At 40.3% G+C, this 19,300-nt stretch overlaps 1 protein-coding gene across 1 annotated transcript; it reads right to left on the bottom strand.

Annotated features, from left to right (window-relative positions):
- Window positions 1–1,431: 1,431 nt before the first annotated feature.
- LOC307106724 (myosin regulatory light polypeptide 9) lies at window positions 1,432–11,390 on the bottom strand. The gene is made up of 4 exons (XM_079783395.1): window positions 11,236–11,390; window positions 5,954–6,152; window positions 5,153–5,314; window positions 1,432–2,345 (listed from the first exon to the last, which is right to left on the bottom strand). The coding sequence occupies exons 2-4, from the start codon at window positions 6,135–6,137 to the stop codon at window positions 2,173–2,175; spliced, it is 519 nt and encodes a 172-aa protein (XP_079639521.1). The 5' UTR covers window positions 6,138–6,152; window positions 11,236–11,390; the 3' UTR covers window positions 1,432–2,172.
- Between the last annotated feature and the right edge of the window lie 7,910 nt (window positions 11,391–19,300).

Here is a 19,300-nt window from a genome sequence, read left to right as displayed (position 1 = left end):
CTAAATATCTAGCACTTGGGAAATGGTTATTTATGGCATATCCTTCTCAAATGTGTCTAATATAACTGCGGAACTAAATTTTAAATTTATGGTTTTCATAATGTTTTACGGCTCTATCTACCTCTCTTAAGCCCTTTTACTGTTTTCTGATTCTTCTTACAACTTGCTGGCACCTCCCTATATCTAGGAGTTACACCTCTTGCTGTCCTTTCTCTCCTCCTTTTCAGAATTTGCTTCTGTCTCAGAGTCTGGCTTTCTTCCTTTTTTCCCAGTAGCACTCATCAATTCCTGCTCTCCAGTCATAGGCTTCTGGATCAAGTAAAATTTGGGATCTGGAGTCCAAATGACAATATAATCCTAACAATGCTACCCGTTAGGTTGGTTTCAAAGAACGTTTGAAATGGTTTGTTTCAAGTATGATTTTCATCATGGAGACTGGTTTTCAGTCAAATCCACTGTTGGAGTAGATGCTTTAGCTTTTTATTAAGCAGTCAACTTCCCTTAAGCAAAGCCTACTTACTACATAGAGAATGCTATTACTAAATTAGGAGACTTATTTCACTGGGGAGACCATGTACTGCTCCTAATGGCAGCCAGTTCTTTGAGCAGTTATCTGAAATGGAAATGGGGACATTGCAAGAAATAATTTTAGTAAATGAGACCACTTTTTCCCAAGTGGAAAACAATGTTATTTGTTCTTCACTAGAAATCTGTTAACAAACCAGAAGTGATCTTTTTTCAGTTGAAATGGAAGTTCGATTCAGCAAAATAAGATTTTAACTTCATGGCTATAGCCTGGAAAAAGTACTTAAGGCAGGTGGTAAGATTCTAAACTTAAAAGGGGCAAGAGCAGTCGTGGTACTGGTCCTTCTACTCCTGTCCTATAAAGCTGGCTCACCTATCCTGTTGAGTGCAAAGGTCTGCCACCCTGAAGGCACTCAATAATTGTTTACTGAGTGAGGTAATGATTTTGTCCAAGGATAGTTTGGTTAATAGTAGCATAAAACGTAAAGTTATTAGAGTAATTGTCAATTACTCATCTTTACAGGCTAATTGTAAAATTTTTCAACCAACTCTCCCCACAATGCTTCACTTTTAAATTCATCAGTCTTTCAGCTTTTTGAAGTACAAAGCAAATGAAAGTGTCAACCATTTCCTGATTAACTCTGAAACAGTCCTGCATTTCTGGAAACAGCAGAAGTTATTTTGAGTATTGAAATAATGATCTCACTTTCCCAAGCACTTAGCTTCAGCTGTTTTGTTTGTGGGCAGGGCAGGAATATCCAAAATTCACACATGGACTCATGGTGAATCTCTGCATAAACAAACATGGTATTTCAATATGGATTATTGTGTTAAAGAAAAGCTTTATATAATAAAAAATGCTGTACTGTATTTCCAACATTTTGAAATACAAAAAAAAAAAAAATCTCGTTAGAAGCATTCCATAGACACTTTGAGTCTAAAATAGTTTTAAAAATGAGGACAAATTAAAATTAAACTCATTGGCCTGGTCTAATTTTAAATGACACGAAAAGCTTAGGACAGATAAGGAAGAACGTTGGTAGGTATGTTAAACTTAAGATACTAAAACTATCATATATATGCAAATTCTATAGCAAATTATTTTTAAAATTGGAAGACAAAGTGCAGGAAACACAATTAAGGAAGTTAAACTTGTATTTCTTTGGGAGGGGACGAATGAATAGCAGAGGAGATAGGATTGTTAGGAAAACTGGGAGAAGTAAGGAAAAGGTCTAACAACCACACCATTTTCTTTCATTGGAAGATGCAACTAAAACTAATAGAAGTCAATTTTGATAAATAAAGAAGTTTTAAACAAGTAAGTTTTGATCATAAAATTTAATTATGGTTCAGAAAAAAATTGAGTTAATTACTTTCTCTGAAAAAATATATTGACTCTGTGTAGATTGCAGTTATGGGGGGAGATGGAGGCTGGTAAGTTCAATTACCTATTTTCTATTCTGAAAATAACAAAAAGTTCTATTTCCAGTCTGATTATAGAGATGCATGTGCCCAAAATGGCTGAGAATAAATACCACAAGAAAGGCAAAAGCTGCAAAGCGAGGGCATGTTATAGACTCTAAGAGAAAGTCTCAGAAATACCCAATGTGGCGACAAAGAATATTTGGCTGCAATTTGGAGTTCTTTTCAGTCATCTTTATCTTTTGCTCCATGTTTAAGGATGCGTGTGAACTCAATGTAATTGAAATTTCCCTTTTTGTCAATAGGCGCTTCTCTGTACAGCTCATCCACTTCCTCATCTGTGAACCGATCCCCCATTGTTGTCAGCAGCTCTCTCAGGTAATCTTCCTGAATGGTGCCTAAAAAATAAAGAACTGGGGTTCAGAATATATACTACTCCGAGGATTAATTACAAGGAGTATCTATACTTGACTATGCATGCTCTATGCTAAGAACTATAAATATGCACATACATGAAATACGGGTCTCTACATGGTTAAGTCAGCCTCAGCAGTTGCCTAGAAAACGGGTAGTTGCCTAGTGGCATTAACCTGTTCTGCTCTATCAATCTTCCTCCACATCCATCTCCTGATCTCTTGATAATAGGGGCTAAACTTATGCCTAAATAAAAGCAATACAGTATGATTAAGGAATCTATGCCTCATAGTTCCTTAAAGTAGCATGAATGGTCATACTTATTCTATAAGTAAATAACACTAAAATCAATACCACATTATAAAAACAATAAAGTGCTTCAGTGGAAAGAATGCTGGAGTCTTGAGGTCCAGTTCTAACAAGCTATGTTATTTCAGGTATTTCACTTTACCTCTAACTTTGTTTTTTAATATGTAAAATGAGATTCTTAAATGTGTTTGTTTTTTTTAAACAAATCTAATTTAGATTTCATAATAAATATGGCCAGGCCCAGAGTGTGCAAAAATACTTTATAAATATTTGAGCATTAATTATGTCACAGTCACTGGGCTAAGAATTGGGGATAGGAATGGTGAGCCGAAAGGTGTGTGTTCTACTCTGGAAGTGTGAAAGCAGGTTTCTCATAAAACCTAACTGCACATGAGAATCAGAATCATCCAGAGAGCTTTAAAAAAAAAAGTCCTGATGTCACCCTTGATTTATTATCTAGCATTGATATTTTTATTTTTTAAAATTGATTTTAGAGAGAGGAAGGGAGTGGGAGAGAGGAGAAAGACATCAATGTGAGAAACATTGATCAGTTGCCTCCCCCACACATACCCGGACCTGGGATCAAACCCGAAACCTGGGTATGTGCCCAGGCCGGGAAGTGAACCCGCCACCATTTTGTGTATGGGACAACACTCCAACCAAATGAGCCACTTGGCCAGGAATATATTTTTTTTAAATCTTAGATTGAATTGGAAAAACAACAAGAACCATAGCTCTAGAGTTTCTTATGGGAAGTGACCTTATAATTTAAACTAATTTTATAGAAAATATATTATCCTTGGGTGAGGGTAAAAAAACAAGTACCAAAAAGCTTAGATTTTCGGCTTGTAGAAATAAATCATCATCTATAGCCAAGTCATTCAACTATCACATGAACTAATCATTGACTATGTGCAATGGACTGTGGTGGGTGGTAGAAGGGCTTACAGAGATGGGAAAATAATGCCGTTGAAGACACACAGCCATTACCCTGGAAACAGAGAGAGACTGTGATGATTGGAAGTAAGTACACACAGTATGTATCAGAAAAGAGATAAATAAAATTATTTGGAAGTGGAAAGAAAGGAGAGATGCCCTAGCTGGTTTGGCTCAGTGGATAGAGCGTCGACCTGCGGACCAAAGGGTCCCAGGTTCGTTTCTGGTCAAGAACACATGCCCAGGGTTGCGGGCTCGATCCCCAGTAAGGGGCACGCAGGAGGCAGCCAATCAATGATTCTCTCTCATCATTGATGTTTCTATCTCTCTCTCCCTCTCCCTTCCTCTCTGAAATCAATAAAAAATATATTTAAAAAAAGAAAGAGACTTTAAATTTTCTGAGTAGGAAAAAACAGTATGAAAATATAGACTAGGCTCTATAAAGAATATGACAATTGAGGAGTTTGAAGAATGGATAAGACATTTTACTCTTTTATGGTTTTATTCCCCTCCATTAAAAAAAACAAACACCTGCTTACAATTTAAAAATTCAATCAATACACAGTGTCTTTAGGAGAAAAAAAAGTAAGTCTCGTCTGCCTGCCTCTTCCCCAGTCCTCCCAGAAAAAAAAAATGTTAAGAGTTTCGAGTTCAGGAGGAGGGAGACATAGAGGCAGAAATGGTGGAGGTAAGTTAGGACACCAATGCATAGAGTAGCTTGGAAGGAGGTTAGAAAGATGACATAAAAGTCGAGAGTGGTATACTTGAATAGGGCAAGAGAGGCTATATTGTGGGGAGCCTGGAAAGCCAAACGGGACAGTATGCTTCCATTACCAAACTGTGCTTGGCTTACTTAAACTACTCCAAGTAATGCATAACCAAAGGCTGTGCCTTCCTTTTAAAAACCTGACCCCTTATCTTTTCTCTTATAGACACTTCTGTCAAAGGATCAGGCATTTCTGTAGTTATCTTTTGGGGTTTTTCTGAGAGTTAATTCTGGGCCAGGCAGTATGCTATTATCTCATTTCCTCATTTAATCCTCACAACAACCCTGTGAGGTAGGTAATATTATTGCCCATTTTACAAATAAGAAAACAGAAATTTAGATAGTTAAGTAACTTGCCCCAACTCACAAAGTTATTATGCAGAAAAGGAATATGAAACCAGAGAGTTTCATACCTGATTTAAACAATCTCAGAACTGAGAGGTACCTGATAAACACAGGACTGTACTGGTGTCATGGCCTATAGCAATTTACACTTTACTCAAGATTGCACTGGTAAAAGTTATTCATTCAACACATATTTACTTCAAGCCTAACCCTTATGGAGTATAACTTTCCTAAAAACTTTCAAATACACCCATTAAATTTTAAATCAAATATTTAAATGCAGAGGCAGTAAACTGAGCGATGCCATAGGAGAAGCCTATCTAAAACAAAACTGAACAAACAGGTATGGTATAAACCTAAGAGTACTGTGTCATCATATTTCAAGTTATTATATATTTTAGTTACCATAACTAAAAATTAAACCATGGTAATTACCAGTTGCTTCTTCATCAAAGCAAGCAAAAGCATTTCTGATGACATCTTCTGGATCTGTGCCATTTAACTTCTCACCAAACATCGTGAGGAACATGGTGAAATTTATGGGACCCGGAGCCTCATTCATCATGGCATCTAGATACTCATCGGTTGGATTTTTTCCTAAATAAAAAAAAGAGGACCATAATTCTGATTACATCACAAAATATATCACCTATTCATCATAGTACACATTTTGACAAAAAAGACTATCATACAATTTGCTGTTTACATTCATGATAGCAAAACTATTAGGAAAATAGTCTTCTTAATGAATAGGGCCTATGTTAAGAGTGGAGATTAAATACTATTCCATTGTAATGTCAAAAGGAATGATAATGCTCTTATAATCAAGATCAGTCCTTGCAATACAAAAATAGCTGGCCCCTAGCCCAATCATGAGATCTGGCCAGAAATATGCAGGTGGTCCAAGGACCACACTTTGGGAGACACTGCTCTAGACTTTGAATCTTATTTAGTAAACTATAACATCATGAGATTGGCTTCACAGAGCTTTAAGACTTAAGAAATAAAAATAAAAGACATTACAAAAATCCTATCTATAATAATAAAAGCGTAATATGCTAATTAGACCGGATGTCCTTTTGGATGTCCTTCCCTCCAGACAAAGCTGAAGCGGAGGAGGGCTGAGGCAGAGGCGGCAGAGGTCCCGGCCACGGCAGCAGTAGGGCCAAGGCCCTTGTACAAATTTCATGCATTGGGCCTCTAGTCTAGTATATTAATATTAAAACTGATCATTACCCAGGGAGGCAAGCATATCATGCAAATCTTCCTTGTCAATGAAACCATCTCTGTTCTGATCAATCATGTTGAAGGCCTCTTTAAACTCCTGAATCTGTGACTGGTCAAACATGGCGAACACATTGGATGTTGCGCGCTGGGGGCGCTTCTTGGTGGTCTTGGTCTTTGCCCTTTTGCTCGACATGGTGGTGGTTAGATCCTAATTAGGAAGGGAAATATAAAAAGACAAAGAACAACAAAAGGTGAAATGAACCTTCCTTATATGTTTAAGCTACTTAGAAATGTGTCTAAAAATTATTCAGCAGGATAGTATCACTTGGCAAAAATCTCTCAGTTAATTGATACCATTACTCATGGAACCAAATTACAAAGAGAACCAGAATCAAGCTTTGAGTTCACTCATCTTAGTAGTTGTGACATTTAATCAATAGTTGATCACTAACTTTAACTTCCAAACTATAACCCACATTAATTCAAAGCCTAGACCATATCAACAAGATTGCATATCCCCATGTTGCTGTATAGCCTAATAAGAACTGATAACCAAACCTACTGGTTTAATAGCAATATAGAAACAAGAAACAAAACAACGTAGGTACCCTGGGGAAGCAGTTCCAGTTCTATACTTCAGTGACTTGGAAGTATGGAGGAATACTAATTCATTTTCAATAGGTCTATCCTTCTACAGCCCTAGCCCATACTAGTAATTCCATTCTAAAGTGGACAGAAAGTAGGACGACAACTAACTGATGGAACACATCTTCACCTCTTAATCTTTATTGCCAAATATTTTCACTTCTAACTAGCATTTCTTACTGCACCCTTACTTCTGGAATCTTTGTCAAGAAAGTTATTTGTTGCCCTAGCCGATTTGGCTCAATGGATAGAGCGTCAGCCTGAGGACTGAAGGGTCCCGGGTTCGATTCCGATCAAGGGCATATGCCCAGGTTGCAGCCTCGATCCCCAGTTGGGGGCGTGCAGGAGGCAGCCAATCAATGATTCTCTCTCATCATTGATGTTTCTATCTCTCTCTACCTTTCCCTTCCTTTCTGAAATCAATAAAAATATATTTAAAAAAAGAAATTTGTTGAAAGGCTAATTGAACAGTATAGATAACTCTGAAGTTAATTAATCTATAATTAAGTTTTACTGATATTTCCACTCTACACAAATTAATTTCTTGCACAGAGTCAAGCTTGAAGTGACTAAGTTCTCTATACAAAAATCAGAGCACAGTAGTTTTTAAAACTAATTTAGTTTTTTTTTTAAGTTTGGAAACTATCTTTGCTCTCTAATAATCTAAATTTATCCCTATAAATTTAAGTTAAAAGCAAGAAGACTAATACCTAAAATGAAAAGGCTGAATCTTTAAAAAAAAAAAAAAAAACTATAACATTTTAGTTGGGAGTTAAAAATCCCATCGTCATCAGATAAAATTTTACCGTACCATCCTTCAGAGCTGAGGTGGTGATAGTAGTCTGCAAAACCTCTAATGAGCAAGACTAAGACACTGTATTGAGTTATATTCTTCCAAGCAGGTCTAAAATAGGCACCACTGATTTCATTCTCTGACCAGGATAACAATTTTAAAGCTTACGTTCTGAAAACAACATTTAGCTATGATGTAGCAAAACACTATGCCCTTGGTCTAAAAATAAGTCTGTGGGTTGCAAAGAATGAAGCACTACCTAGATCTCAGCACTGCAAAGTGACCTTAGAATACAATGCTTTGTGTGCGTTTAAAGTTACTTCTTACATTCTTTCCTTGGTTATACCACATCTTCCAGACTAAATTCAATCATGGAAATAATTAGAAAAGCTCTGCCTTAGTGTCCCCTCCCCCAAGCTAAATATGTTCTCAGACTTTAGTAGGAAATTCCACAAAGAAGGAAATTCCACAAAGAAAAGTCACAAATTCTAGTCCATCCAATACAGCACCCTGTGGCGAAACATTGGAATGGGTTGTTGGTAAGATATACCTTACCTGACACTGAAATTATGATATATACTCTTTCCCAATTTTCAAGTTCCCTTTAATCACCCTTTAGGAGCCTTTCATAATTTACCTAAACCATTCACGAAAGCATTATTTTCATGCTGTAACACCTTCTCTGGATAGTAAATTCCATTATTAACTACATAAAGCTGTAATTTTCCCCTCTATTCTAAATGTAGTTTTAAAAACTACAAGAAGTATGGAGTATATTATCCCGTCATCTCTTAAATGTTCTGAGGGACTTAGGGTAAGTGGTTGAAACCCGATGAGTGGCACTTATTTACCAGTGCAAATCTGTTTATTATTTTAGGCATGCCATGTCACTGCAAACCAAAGCACATGTTTAAAAATAGTCTGTTTTGTTTGACAACACTGTCTTCCTCTAATGATGCAGGAATGTCAATTATTATAAGACCAAAGAAACGGATGAGAATTGTAAGTCAAATGGTTGACAACTGATTTTTGAATCTACAAAACCTCATATTGTATGAGGGGGCGGGGGCGGGGGGAAGGAGAAGCCTCTAGGTACTTTTTAAAAATACTTAATTTGAGTTATAAAGTAATATACATATGTTGAGTTCTGATGTATTTCCTATTAGTCTTTCTTTTAATCATGCATTCTTTAAGTTTGTAAATGAGTTATAGTTTTTTTAAAGTTATAAAATTTTTTGGGTCAGCACTTACCAAGAACTTTTCTTTAGCTCATTCAATATTTATCATCAACCTTTAATATAATCAGTTAATGGCAATAATGTGCATCAAATGTCACTAATGTTGAAAACTATATAAGAATTAAGAAATATAAAGCAAGTGCCCTATCTTTAAGGAGCCTAAAATTATGTTGGGGAGGCAACGATAAAGAAATAAAATGATTGGTTCAACTTATTAAATGAGTCACATAGTTTTCATTCCAGAAGTATGACTCTCAAGTTAAAACAATGTGTGACAATAATGAAAAATAACTCAAAGGTAGTACATGATTACAAAATACTTTGAGTTCAGAAAAGATCTTTGTTTCTAAAAGACTCAGAAGGGGGGATAAAAAGACCCTGAAAAACCCTGTTCCACTTAGAAGCTACAAGACATTAAAATTAAGAGATGCAGAGGTTAGTCTTAGTTCTACCAAACACTGGTAGTGTAACATTGGGCAAGTTACTACCTTTTCAAGGAGGTTATAGTCTGTTCTATTCATTTATCTCCCACCAGAATTCCTGGGCCTTTCAGGGATAGGGAGTTTAGCTTCACAGCTAGTTGTTCCAAAACAAGGAAAGTCAGTGTATTTTTTCCTACCAAACTAAAAGTATAGGGTGGAATTTACACCGGTGGAGAGGGAGCCAAATCAGGGACTGTGTTATGATCCCAAGGAGCAAATTACGTATGATATTGTCATTATATTCCTTGCTATGACTAAGTTTTCAGTCGATTTTTACTTTCCCCAAACAATTAAGACTGTAACTGTCTTAATGTAACAAGACCTCAGAAAATGCACAATTCTCAGAGAAATTTAGAAATCTGGGGTAAAATGAAAATATTTCATATAGCAATGTAAGTATTCTTTATTTAGGATGGGAAGATTCCAAGCAGGCACCTGAGAATTCCCAATTATGAGGATCCTCACTCATTCTAGAGACTATTTTTCAAGCATTTAATGGAAGATCTTTGGTGTGAAGGCATATGTGTTGTATGAAACTTAAAAACAGGGTGATTTGCAGATCACGCTTCTTTCTATGAAATACATCAAGATTTCAGATGCATGAGCAAGTCTATAAACAGTCAACAAAGGTGAAGGAGATTCAGTTTATAGATCTAAAGGAGCAAAATGTTTTAAATCAAAGGAGTGAGTGGAGTGTTGGTGACAAATGACTTTGTGGTTTCATTTATTTATTTTTGCTTGATTAAATATAAAATCATTTAGGGTTATGACAAAAGGAGAAATACATGTAAGGAAGATGTTAGCATAGATTAAATGGTATAAGTGAAAAATAGAAATCCTCTTTGATACCAACGGCAACCAGAAGATTTTTCAGAATCTCTCCATACCATGGTTTCATTTATAAAATGAGATTAATCCATAGTAGTATTACATTAGGTTACTCTAGGTAGAATCCTAGAGTACAACACTTTTAAAGTGGTAATAAATGTCAGATAACCTAAGACTTTTTCTATAGAATTACCATTCAAATTGACAGTATTGTGGGAGATATGATATATTCTTAAAGGAAAAACTCCCATCTTAGAAACACTTCCTAGTCTTTGGTCAGCTTCCCAAATACAAACCAAATAATTTAACCAGTGCACCTTTTTTCAAGCTAATTATATGTAACATTTTTGGTGCCAACCAGTTTTTTAAAAGTACATTTTCAAGTTGGTGCTTCTGTTCTAACTAAACCAAGTTTTCAATTCCTGTGCAAACTTCCGGTTGACGGTAGGGTGAGTTTTTTTAAGACTGCCACACCCAAAAAGTTCTCAGCACTTGACAAAGGCAATTAGTTGTCGGGGTTGACTTGCCAGTAAAGCCTCACGTTTGAAAAGAAAACGTTTTTCTGGTTAACTTTTATCAAAAGCCTTCCAGGACATGAAAGAAATAATAGCAATTTTAAACAGTTTCTTTACCTTTGGATATAAAAAGTTTTGCACTTGTTAAATTCTCAACTGAACACCTATTTCTGTTCCAAAGTTCTGTAAAGAACTAATATATGTGTCTTCATATGCTCAAAAGTTAAGTCCAAAAAGTGACTTAGTCCAAAGTCTCCACTCCTAACCCCGTGTGTGTGTGTGTGTGTGTGTGTGTGTGTGTATTATATATATATATATATTATAGTTCTAATTACAGAAATGGATACTGAGCTGAGGAAGCTAATTTAAGTTAATTAATTCTTCCTACTAAACGTAGCTTCGCAGCTGCAACAACAGCTGCAGCAGTGGGGCGGGGCGAGGACACCGGGCTCGGGTTTTTACGCAAATTCTCTCGAATCGGGCAAGTTTACGTTAGAAACTAAACATAGTCCCGGAGTCAAGAGCCGGGAGGCTCGGGTTTCGCGGGCCGGGCTATCGCCCAAGTTCGCGGCGCCAGCGGGCTAAGCCACACGCCCCAAGTTAGGCAAAGGAGTTCAGTTCGCGTTTGGGCCGCCTGGGCCGCGGCCTCCGATCCCGGAGCGGGCCCTTCGGCTTGAAGCCGTGTAACCGGCTAGCACACCTGCCCAGGTGCGCCGCTGCCCTCCCAGCCGCCCGGCGGAGACGGGTCCGCGAGATGCGCCCCACGTGCCGGACCGCGAGCACCACTCACCGTGCACTGCCGCGAGAATCGAGCGCTTCCGTGACCCTTCTCGCTGCCGCTATCACCACCCTTCTACACCCAGAGCCGCTAAAATACAGCACTTCCGGCCTCCCCTCAGCAAACCGGAAAAAAGCCCAGTCTCCATTCTTTGCCAACAGGATGGGCCTGACTTAATGGAAAGGCGACGGGGGGCGCAGTTGCCACTGTGCTAAAAGGGCGCAGTTTTGACCTTGTGCACAGGAAGGAATATAAAGCGGCGACTTAGAACAGAGTAATGTGTAGTGGCTCGTTGGGTATAACGTCTGAGTTTTTGTGGGTTTTTTTGCCCACTCTTATAAATATTTCTTTTCCTCCCCCTTCCTGTGAGCAGATGGTTGGGTCTGTCCTTTGGGTTTGCCTCTCCACACCTACCGGGGTACGGCCAGGGGCGGGGCTTGTCAGTCCAAGTCCTTGTAAGGGAAATCGCCGAGAGGGCTGCGCGGCCCACGTGAGTGGCCTTCGCCCCGCCCCCCAGCGCCCGGGTCGGCCTCCCGGTCGTGCGCCTGCGCGTAGGACTCACCTCAGGGACTGGAACTGCGCCTGTGGGTCCCACAGCTGCGCGCTCGCGTCACCGGGTAGGTGGCCTTAGTGCGAGCGATTTGTTCTCTGTGTACCGTGTTACTTTATGAAGAGTCCCACCCCATCCACGCGGGAGCCAATTTTGTGAAGTCCCAAGGGCCCTCAGCCAAGCGGCCACTACCTCTTTGGCCCAGACGGATTTCAGAAGGTCACAAGCGGCTGAAGACTTCCTTCTTCAAAAACGTTTGCTATTATTTTTCCTATCAGAAGAGCCCTTCTGACAACTAGGAGAGCTGACTGGGTCCGACCTGGAAGACAGGCGACCAGCAACAAGAGCTTACTAAATCTCGCCCCGACCTCACTATGGTGCAGATTTGCGGCCTGTTGCAAATAGGAGTAAAAAGTCGGGGCTATTTTTTTTTCTTCTCAGCTCTCCTGGCCTAGGGACAGCTCTGAAAATGCATCTTGTTAGGGGGAAAGAGAAAGCGTTCCCCGATTCTATCTTTTTCCGTCCAAAGTCTGGTGTGGTGCGGGTCACCTCAGCTCTCTGACCTCATCCAAGAACAAGGTGAATGGGATGCGGTAATCTCAGGTCAGCACTAAGATTCAGTGCCTAGCCTGGCTCCTGTGCTAGAACAGTTCCGAAGTGTGGAGTTGCCCCATGGTCCTCTCCTTAAAAGCTGCTCTCACTTGAATCACCATGCCGAAAAGAAAGGTTAAGGTGCAGAATAGTATCTTCTAAATATCGAGCTGCACTTTCAGGGAACTCAGGAGCATTTCATCTGTTAAATAATCAGACAGGGTGTCCCCCCCAAATGTATACACACTTTGAATAATTATTAATTCCAATGGGTTAAACCTGAAAAGAAAGAAATAACAATTGAGCCATCAGCTGTTAAAGTGTGTATACATTTTTGGGGAGACACCCTGTATATTTAAAGTTATCAGAGTTAAAGTCAATGAAAAATAAATGACTGCCCCAGTTCTATAGCATGACTGAAACAAAGATGACTAATTTCCTAAACTGCCTTGATAGTAAGAATCACTTGGAATACTAGTTAAAAATAGAAATTATTCAACCAACTGAATGAGAATCTACTAGGGCAGGTCCAAGGAAGTCATCAATTTAACAGGGGTTCTGACTCATCACAAAAGGTGGGAGCATAGAGTTAGATGGCTTAGGGTCTAAGGCCTGGGCAGTGACAACTCAGACTCCAAATGACTGGGTGGGAGACTACAGTTCTTGGAGTTTGGCTTGGGCAGCAGTGAAAGGACCCTACAGTTGAGCATCCTGCAGTGCACACACAGCTCCACTGCGTGGAGGCCTGCCACCACAGAGAGCTTAAGCCCTCCACAGCTGTCCTTGAGAAAGAAAACTTTAACCCATAATAATGAAATAGTTTTGTTTCCCCTTCAGCTGCAAAGGGAGCAGAAACTTTTTTTCCCTTCTGCAGTGTCAGAGAATTGCCTTGTTCATCTTCCTTTTCCACTCAATGAACAGGTAAACAGTGACTGCATTGCCAACGCACTGTGGTGGGTGCTGTGGTTTATGGTTTTTGAAATAGAACATCATTGCTACCTCTTGGATGGAGAGAGGGGGGATAGAAAGGATCACAAAGGCACAGGGGCTGTCGAATAATTGTGGAACAGGTCATTACAGTACAATTAGGTAAGGCCTATAGAAGGAGCCACAGGAAGAAATAAACCTGTCTATAGAGACTTGTGGAAGGTGTCCCCTGGAGGACGACTGAAGAACTGATTCTAGAAGTCAGTGGGGAAAGAGAGGAGAGATTCCAGGCAAAGGGAGTCGCATGTTTGATTGTATGAAGGTGATCAGGAGGCAAATATTTTTAAATACCCACAAATAAAATTAATACCTAAAACAAAAATTAAGGCTTAGGCTTACTTCAACAAATTATTTTGTTTCCTCATCATAGTATTAATACCCACTATATTCAACCATTGTGAGGATTGAGACAATCCATGTTATTTGCTTAGTGAGAAATCTGTGGTTGTATTAAGGCACTGAAATTTGGAGTTTGTAGAGTAGTTAGCCTACCCTGACTAATTAATATACCAGTGCTTTGTCTACTCTACTGGCGGAAACAGGCTGAACATTGCCTTCTGCATGCCCCACACTGGGGATAGAGCCCACAACCCAGGCATGTGCCCTGACCAGGAATTGAACAGAGAGGGATTGCTGGGTCATATGATAACTCTATTCTTAATTTTTTTGAGAAATTGCCAGACTGTTTTCCATAGTGGCCGTACCAGTCTACCTTTCCACCAGCAGTGAACGAGGTTTCCCTTTACTCCACAACCTCTCCAATACTTGTAATTACTTGTCTTGTTCATTACAGCCATTTTAACAGTGGGCCCTTGATGCTACCTTGATGCTCATAACATTTCTGTAGTTCTTTAATGCTCCTGCTCCCTTAGATGTCAGTTTTATAATTTCTTTTCTTACACCTCCAACACCTCCCATTCTTGCTTTTGTTTCTAAGTCGCTGAGTAAAAAATGACTCCCACAAGCTCCCACCACCACATCTACCCACCAGCTAGCATCTGTCCCCATATGTTATCTTCACCCTCCTCTCCTCTCTTTCTTCACAAGTCCTCCATTTGCTCTCATGTCACTCCAATGATTCTATACTCCCCTGCATCATCGAGTTGTGTTTTTCTCTCTCTTCCTCTCTCCATCTCTTTCCCTCCAAGTATTCCCATCAACAAATATGCTGTAAGTGTCTCATATGTGGCAGGCAGAGCCAGGATTCCTCAAAGATGTCCACATCCAAATCTCCAGAACCTGTGAACATGTTTGGTTATGTGGCAAAGAGAATTAAGGTTGCTAATGAGCTGATCTTAAAATAGGAAGATTATCCTGTGTTATCCCAGTGGACCTGATATAATTACAAGGGGCCTTAAAAGTAGAAGAGGAAGGCAGGATAAGACAAAGGGAGGTAGAAATGTGGAAGAATGGTCAGAGTGATGCAGTGTTGCTGACTTTTTTAAAGATGGAGGAAGGGGGACATGAGCAAAGAATGTGGGTGACCTCTAGATGCTGGAAAAGGCAAGAACATGGATTTTCCCCAGAACCTTTAGAAAGGAATACAGTTTTAGTTTCACCTTTTTTCCCCCCATTGAGACCCAGTTTGGACTTCTAACCTATCAAATTGTAAGATAATTAAGATGTGTTATTTTAAGCCACTAAATTTATAGTAATTGGTTATTGCAGCAATGGAAAACTAATATTGACAAAAACAGCAACCCTCTTCCTGATGCATGATCCTTCAGCTATTGTCCTATTTCTTTAAAAAAAATTTTTTTTATTGATTTCAGAGAGGAAGGGAGAGTGAGAGAGAGATAGAAACATCAATTATGAGAGAGAATCATTGATTGGCTGCCTCCTGCATGCCCCACACTGGGGATCAAGTCCACAACCCGGGCATGTGCCCTGACCGGGAATTGAACCATGACCTTCTGGTTCATAGGTTGATGCTCAACCACTGAGCCATGCCAGCTGGGCTTCTATTTTTATTTATTTATTTTTTTTGCCCCCTTAGTAAGACTCTCAAAAGAGGCACCTGTACTCACTAGCTCTAATTCTCTTTTAACCCTTTATAATAAGGCTTCTTTCCCCCAACCACTCCACAAAACATGAGCTTATCAAGGACACCAATGACCTCCATGTCATTATGGCCAATTGTCATTCCTCAAACAGGTTTGATAAGGTATTCACTTCCTCACCTTTGAAGCACTTTCTTCTCTCTTTTCTAGGATGCTGCATTCTCCTGGTTTTTCTCCTTATGGCTACTCTTCAGTTTCCTTTGCCAGTTCTTCCTAATTTCCCTAGTCCCTTGGAGTAGCTGAGGACTCAGTGCTTGGCTCTCCTTTCTGTCAACACTCCTTCCCTAGCTGATCTCATTCACTCTGAAGCTTTAAATATTACTTAAACAGTGAGTGCCCCCACCTCGCCCCAGCAGGGCTGAAAGGACTGCGGGACTCTGGCAGGGCTGAGGGGACTGGGTGCCGCCATCTTGTGGCTACGGGTGCCACCATCTGTGTGATGGTGTGATGGTCAATTTGCATATTCCCTCTTTATTAGATAGGATTCACTTAACATCTCCATGAGGAGTTCTACTAGGCCTCTCATCCTTCATATTCTAAAACAGATCTCCTAATTTACCTCTAAAACTTTGTCTTCCTACTAGCTTCTCTATGTAGGTTAATGGCAATTCCATACTTTAAGTTGCTCAGGCCAAAAACCTTTGACTCATCTTTGTCACTTCTTTTTCTTCCATGACCCTCATCTAACCTTTCTTTTAAAAAAAATATTTTTTATTGATTTTGAAATAGGAATTTTAGGGGGATAGAGGTAGGTTCAGGAAATTTAAAAAAATGAAAGAGGTCCATGGAAAAAAACCCAGGGCTACAGACTGGGAGAAGTTATATTTTCATAAGACAAGAAAGTTGGGGGAGGGAGCAGTTACATTTCCATAAGATAAGGAAACTTGGAGTAGCAATGAGGGAGGCGGGCTTCACATGCCCCATGTGAGATTTGACCTTTGAGCTCAGGAGTTGCTGTAGTGACCAAATCAAAGGGAATTTTGACCAATCAAAGGGGATATCAGGACACAGGAACTGCAGCCTTTATAAATCCAGGAAAAAAGGAACTCGGTGGGACTCTTTCCCCCTCCCCATGTGGGAGTCTGTACTTGTTCTTCAATAAATTTCCACCTTCGCTATACTGTTGTAGAAGACCAAAGAAACCCAAGCAATGCTTTAGAGAAATGGAGTTACACAGCTTTATTACGCCAGTGGTCTCAGAGGAGTCACCTCCAAAATCTGAGCAAATCAATATGGTGAAAGCCATATTTGGTTTATTTGTCCCCCAAATATGGATGGGGACTTTAGGACCTTTCATGAACTTTGCAAAAAGCCCTTTGGGTTGGGATGGGGGTCTTGAGATCATATCTAAGGGCCTGGCCTGGTGCCAGCGTTGATAACCCCTCTCTGGGGTTGTGTCTTGTTCATGGTTTTATGGCCTAAAATGTGAGCATTTAGGTAACAGGTCTTGTAAGACCAGTTTGTGGAGAAAGGGGCAATGACTTAATTATAGGTTATCAAGAATGTACATTAGATTGCTGGCACAGATTCAGATTGCTAGCCCTCCAAATATAAGGGTTATATTGGAATTAGCCTTTTAGCCTTCTCAATACCATCTTCCATCCATGAATTCATTCTTCGACTCTGAAGGACAAAGAATCCAGGGAACCATCCTGCCCAGGGGAACACCGCATGTTCCATTTGAAAAATCCCGTATCAATTTCAGAGAGGAAGAGAGAGGGAGAGAGAGAAGAGAGAGAGAAACATCAATGATGAGAGAGAATCATTGATCAGTTGCCTTCTGCATGCCCCACACTGGGGATAGAGCCCACAACCCAGGCATTTGCCCTGACCAGGAATTGAACAGAGAGGGATTGCTGGGTCATATGATAACTCTATTCTTAATTTTTTTGAGAAATTGCCAGACTGTTTTCCATAGTGGCCGTACCAGTCTACCTTTCCACCAGCAGTGAACGAGGTTTCCCTTTACTCCACAACCTCTCCAATACTTGTAATTACTTGTCTTGTTCATTACAGCCATTTTAACAGGTGTGAGGTGGTATGCCTATTATTCTTATACTGGAGGCCCGGTGCACGGAATCGTGCACTCGAGGGGATGGGAGGGAGGGGTCTCCTCAGCCTGGCCTGTGCCCTCTAACAGTCTGGGAGTCCCGCGATGGGTCGCCCCCACAGAGGGAGGCCCCACCTGCCGCAGCCCACCAGTCAGTGGCCTGGGCCTCCCTCTTTGGGAACCCCCCAATTGATCGATCGCCCCGCCGGCCGATGGCCTGGGCTTCCCTCTGCAGGATGATCATGGGACAATGGCCGGCCCCTCAACCAATTACATCACACCTGCATTGGCTGGCCTTGCACCAGTGGGTATCATAGCGTAGTTGTCCGGACGGTCGTTCTACTTTTCGGTCGTTCAGTTGATTTGCATATTATGCTTTTATTATTATACATCGCTTTTTCTGATGGAGTCAGATAGGACTCATAGAGCTCTTTAATTTTTTTTGCTTAGGTCTCTCTCTTCTTTCCTCTGTGTCATTTCTAGATTCCTATCTTTGATATCACTGATTTTTTCCTCCATCTGGTTGGCTCTGTTTCTTTTTTTTTCTTGTATTTTTTGTTTTGTTTTGGTTGGCTGTGTTTCTTATGCTCAGGGGTTCACTACTAATCTCTTTAGTTGAATGCTTCATTTCCAGGACTTCTGATTGGTTCTTTTTTAAAGTTTTGATCTCTTTGGCAAAGGTAGTAGAAAAACATAAGAGAGATTTAGGAAGTAGTTAAGTGAGGAAAGTAGCCCTGTGTTGAAACTCAACCAGATGAATGTTATCAAACTTCTGTATGGCCTGCTAGGTCCACAATAAAAATTCCTAAATGCATTAAATTGGCTGTTTGTGTTTTCTCACATCTTGTTGAATGTTTTCAGAATTGCAATCTTGAATTATCTGTTATTTAAATCACATATTTCCATGTGTTCCAGTTTGCATATGTTCACTACAGCATTTTCTTTCTGAGCTACCTCGCTATCATGGTTATTCATGGTATGTGTTGGTCTCTTCTGTCTAAGCATCTGTGTATTATTGACCCTTCTCTAGCAGGTTTCTCTGAAGAAGTATTTCTACTATTTTCCAGTAGGTGGCGCTGAAACACAAAATTTTTACTTCTGTGATCTACCTCAGCTAACTTCTCTGGCTGCCATTAGACAGTATAGCCATGCTGCTTGCTTCTTGGAGGTGGGGTTTGTTTTGCCCGCACTGGACCTCCAAAGGGTACTCTACCTCCCACCCCCCATGCACCCAACCTGGGTATCAGTCACAGAGGGATTCTGCTGCAATAACTTTCCATTTACAGGTAATGCACTCCTCAACCCAAAACCAAGGGCGACAGAAGGCGAGATTTGGGAGTCCAAGGGGTGGCAGGGCTCTGTGGTCCCGTATCTTTGTCTGAAACACCAATCGCCTGGCAGTGGATGCCTTGATAGACCCCTGTGCTGTGTCCTTGCCCCAGACTATCAGCAGGATCAGCTGCTGTTCACACCACTCCTGCTGGAGTGCCCACCGAGATTCCCTCTTGCTCAGGCTTTCTTGAGTGGAGTAGCCAGGTTTTTTGTGTGGTTTTTAAATTTTTTTCTTATATTTTTATTGATTTCAGAGAGGAAGGGAGAGATAGAAACATCAATGATGAGAGAGAATATTTGATCGTTGCCTCCTGCACGCCCCCAAACTGGGCCTGCAACCTGGGCATGTGCGCTTGACCAGAATCGAATCTGGGATCCTTCACTCTGCAGGCTGATGTTCTATCCACTGAGCCAAACTGGCTAGGGTTGTAGTAGCCAGTTTTATTATCTCTTTCTCAGAGGGCTGCCAGATAATATATTTGTACTACTGGGGATGTGGGTTAGCTT

Source organism: Cnephaeus nilssonii (genome assembly GCF_951640355.1).
Source record: "Cnephaeus nilssonii genome assembly, chromosome: 11".
Taxonomy (NCBI): domain Eukaryota; kingdom Metazoa; phylum Chordata; class Mammalia; order Chiroptera; family Vespertilionidae; genus Cnephaeus; species Cnephaeus nilssonii.
Note: the sequence above shows the minus strand (reverse complement) of the source record. Positions and strands in the feature narration are given on the sequence as shown.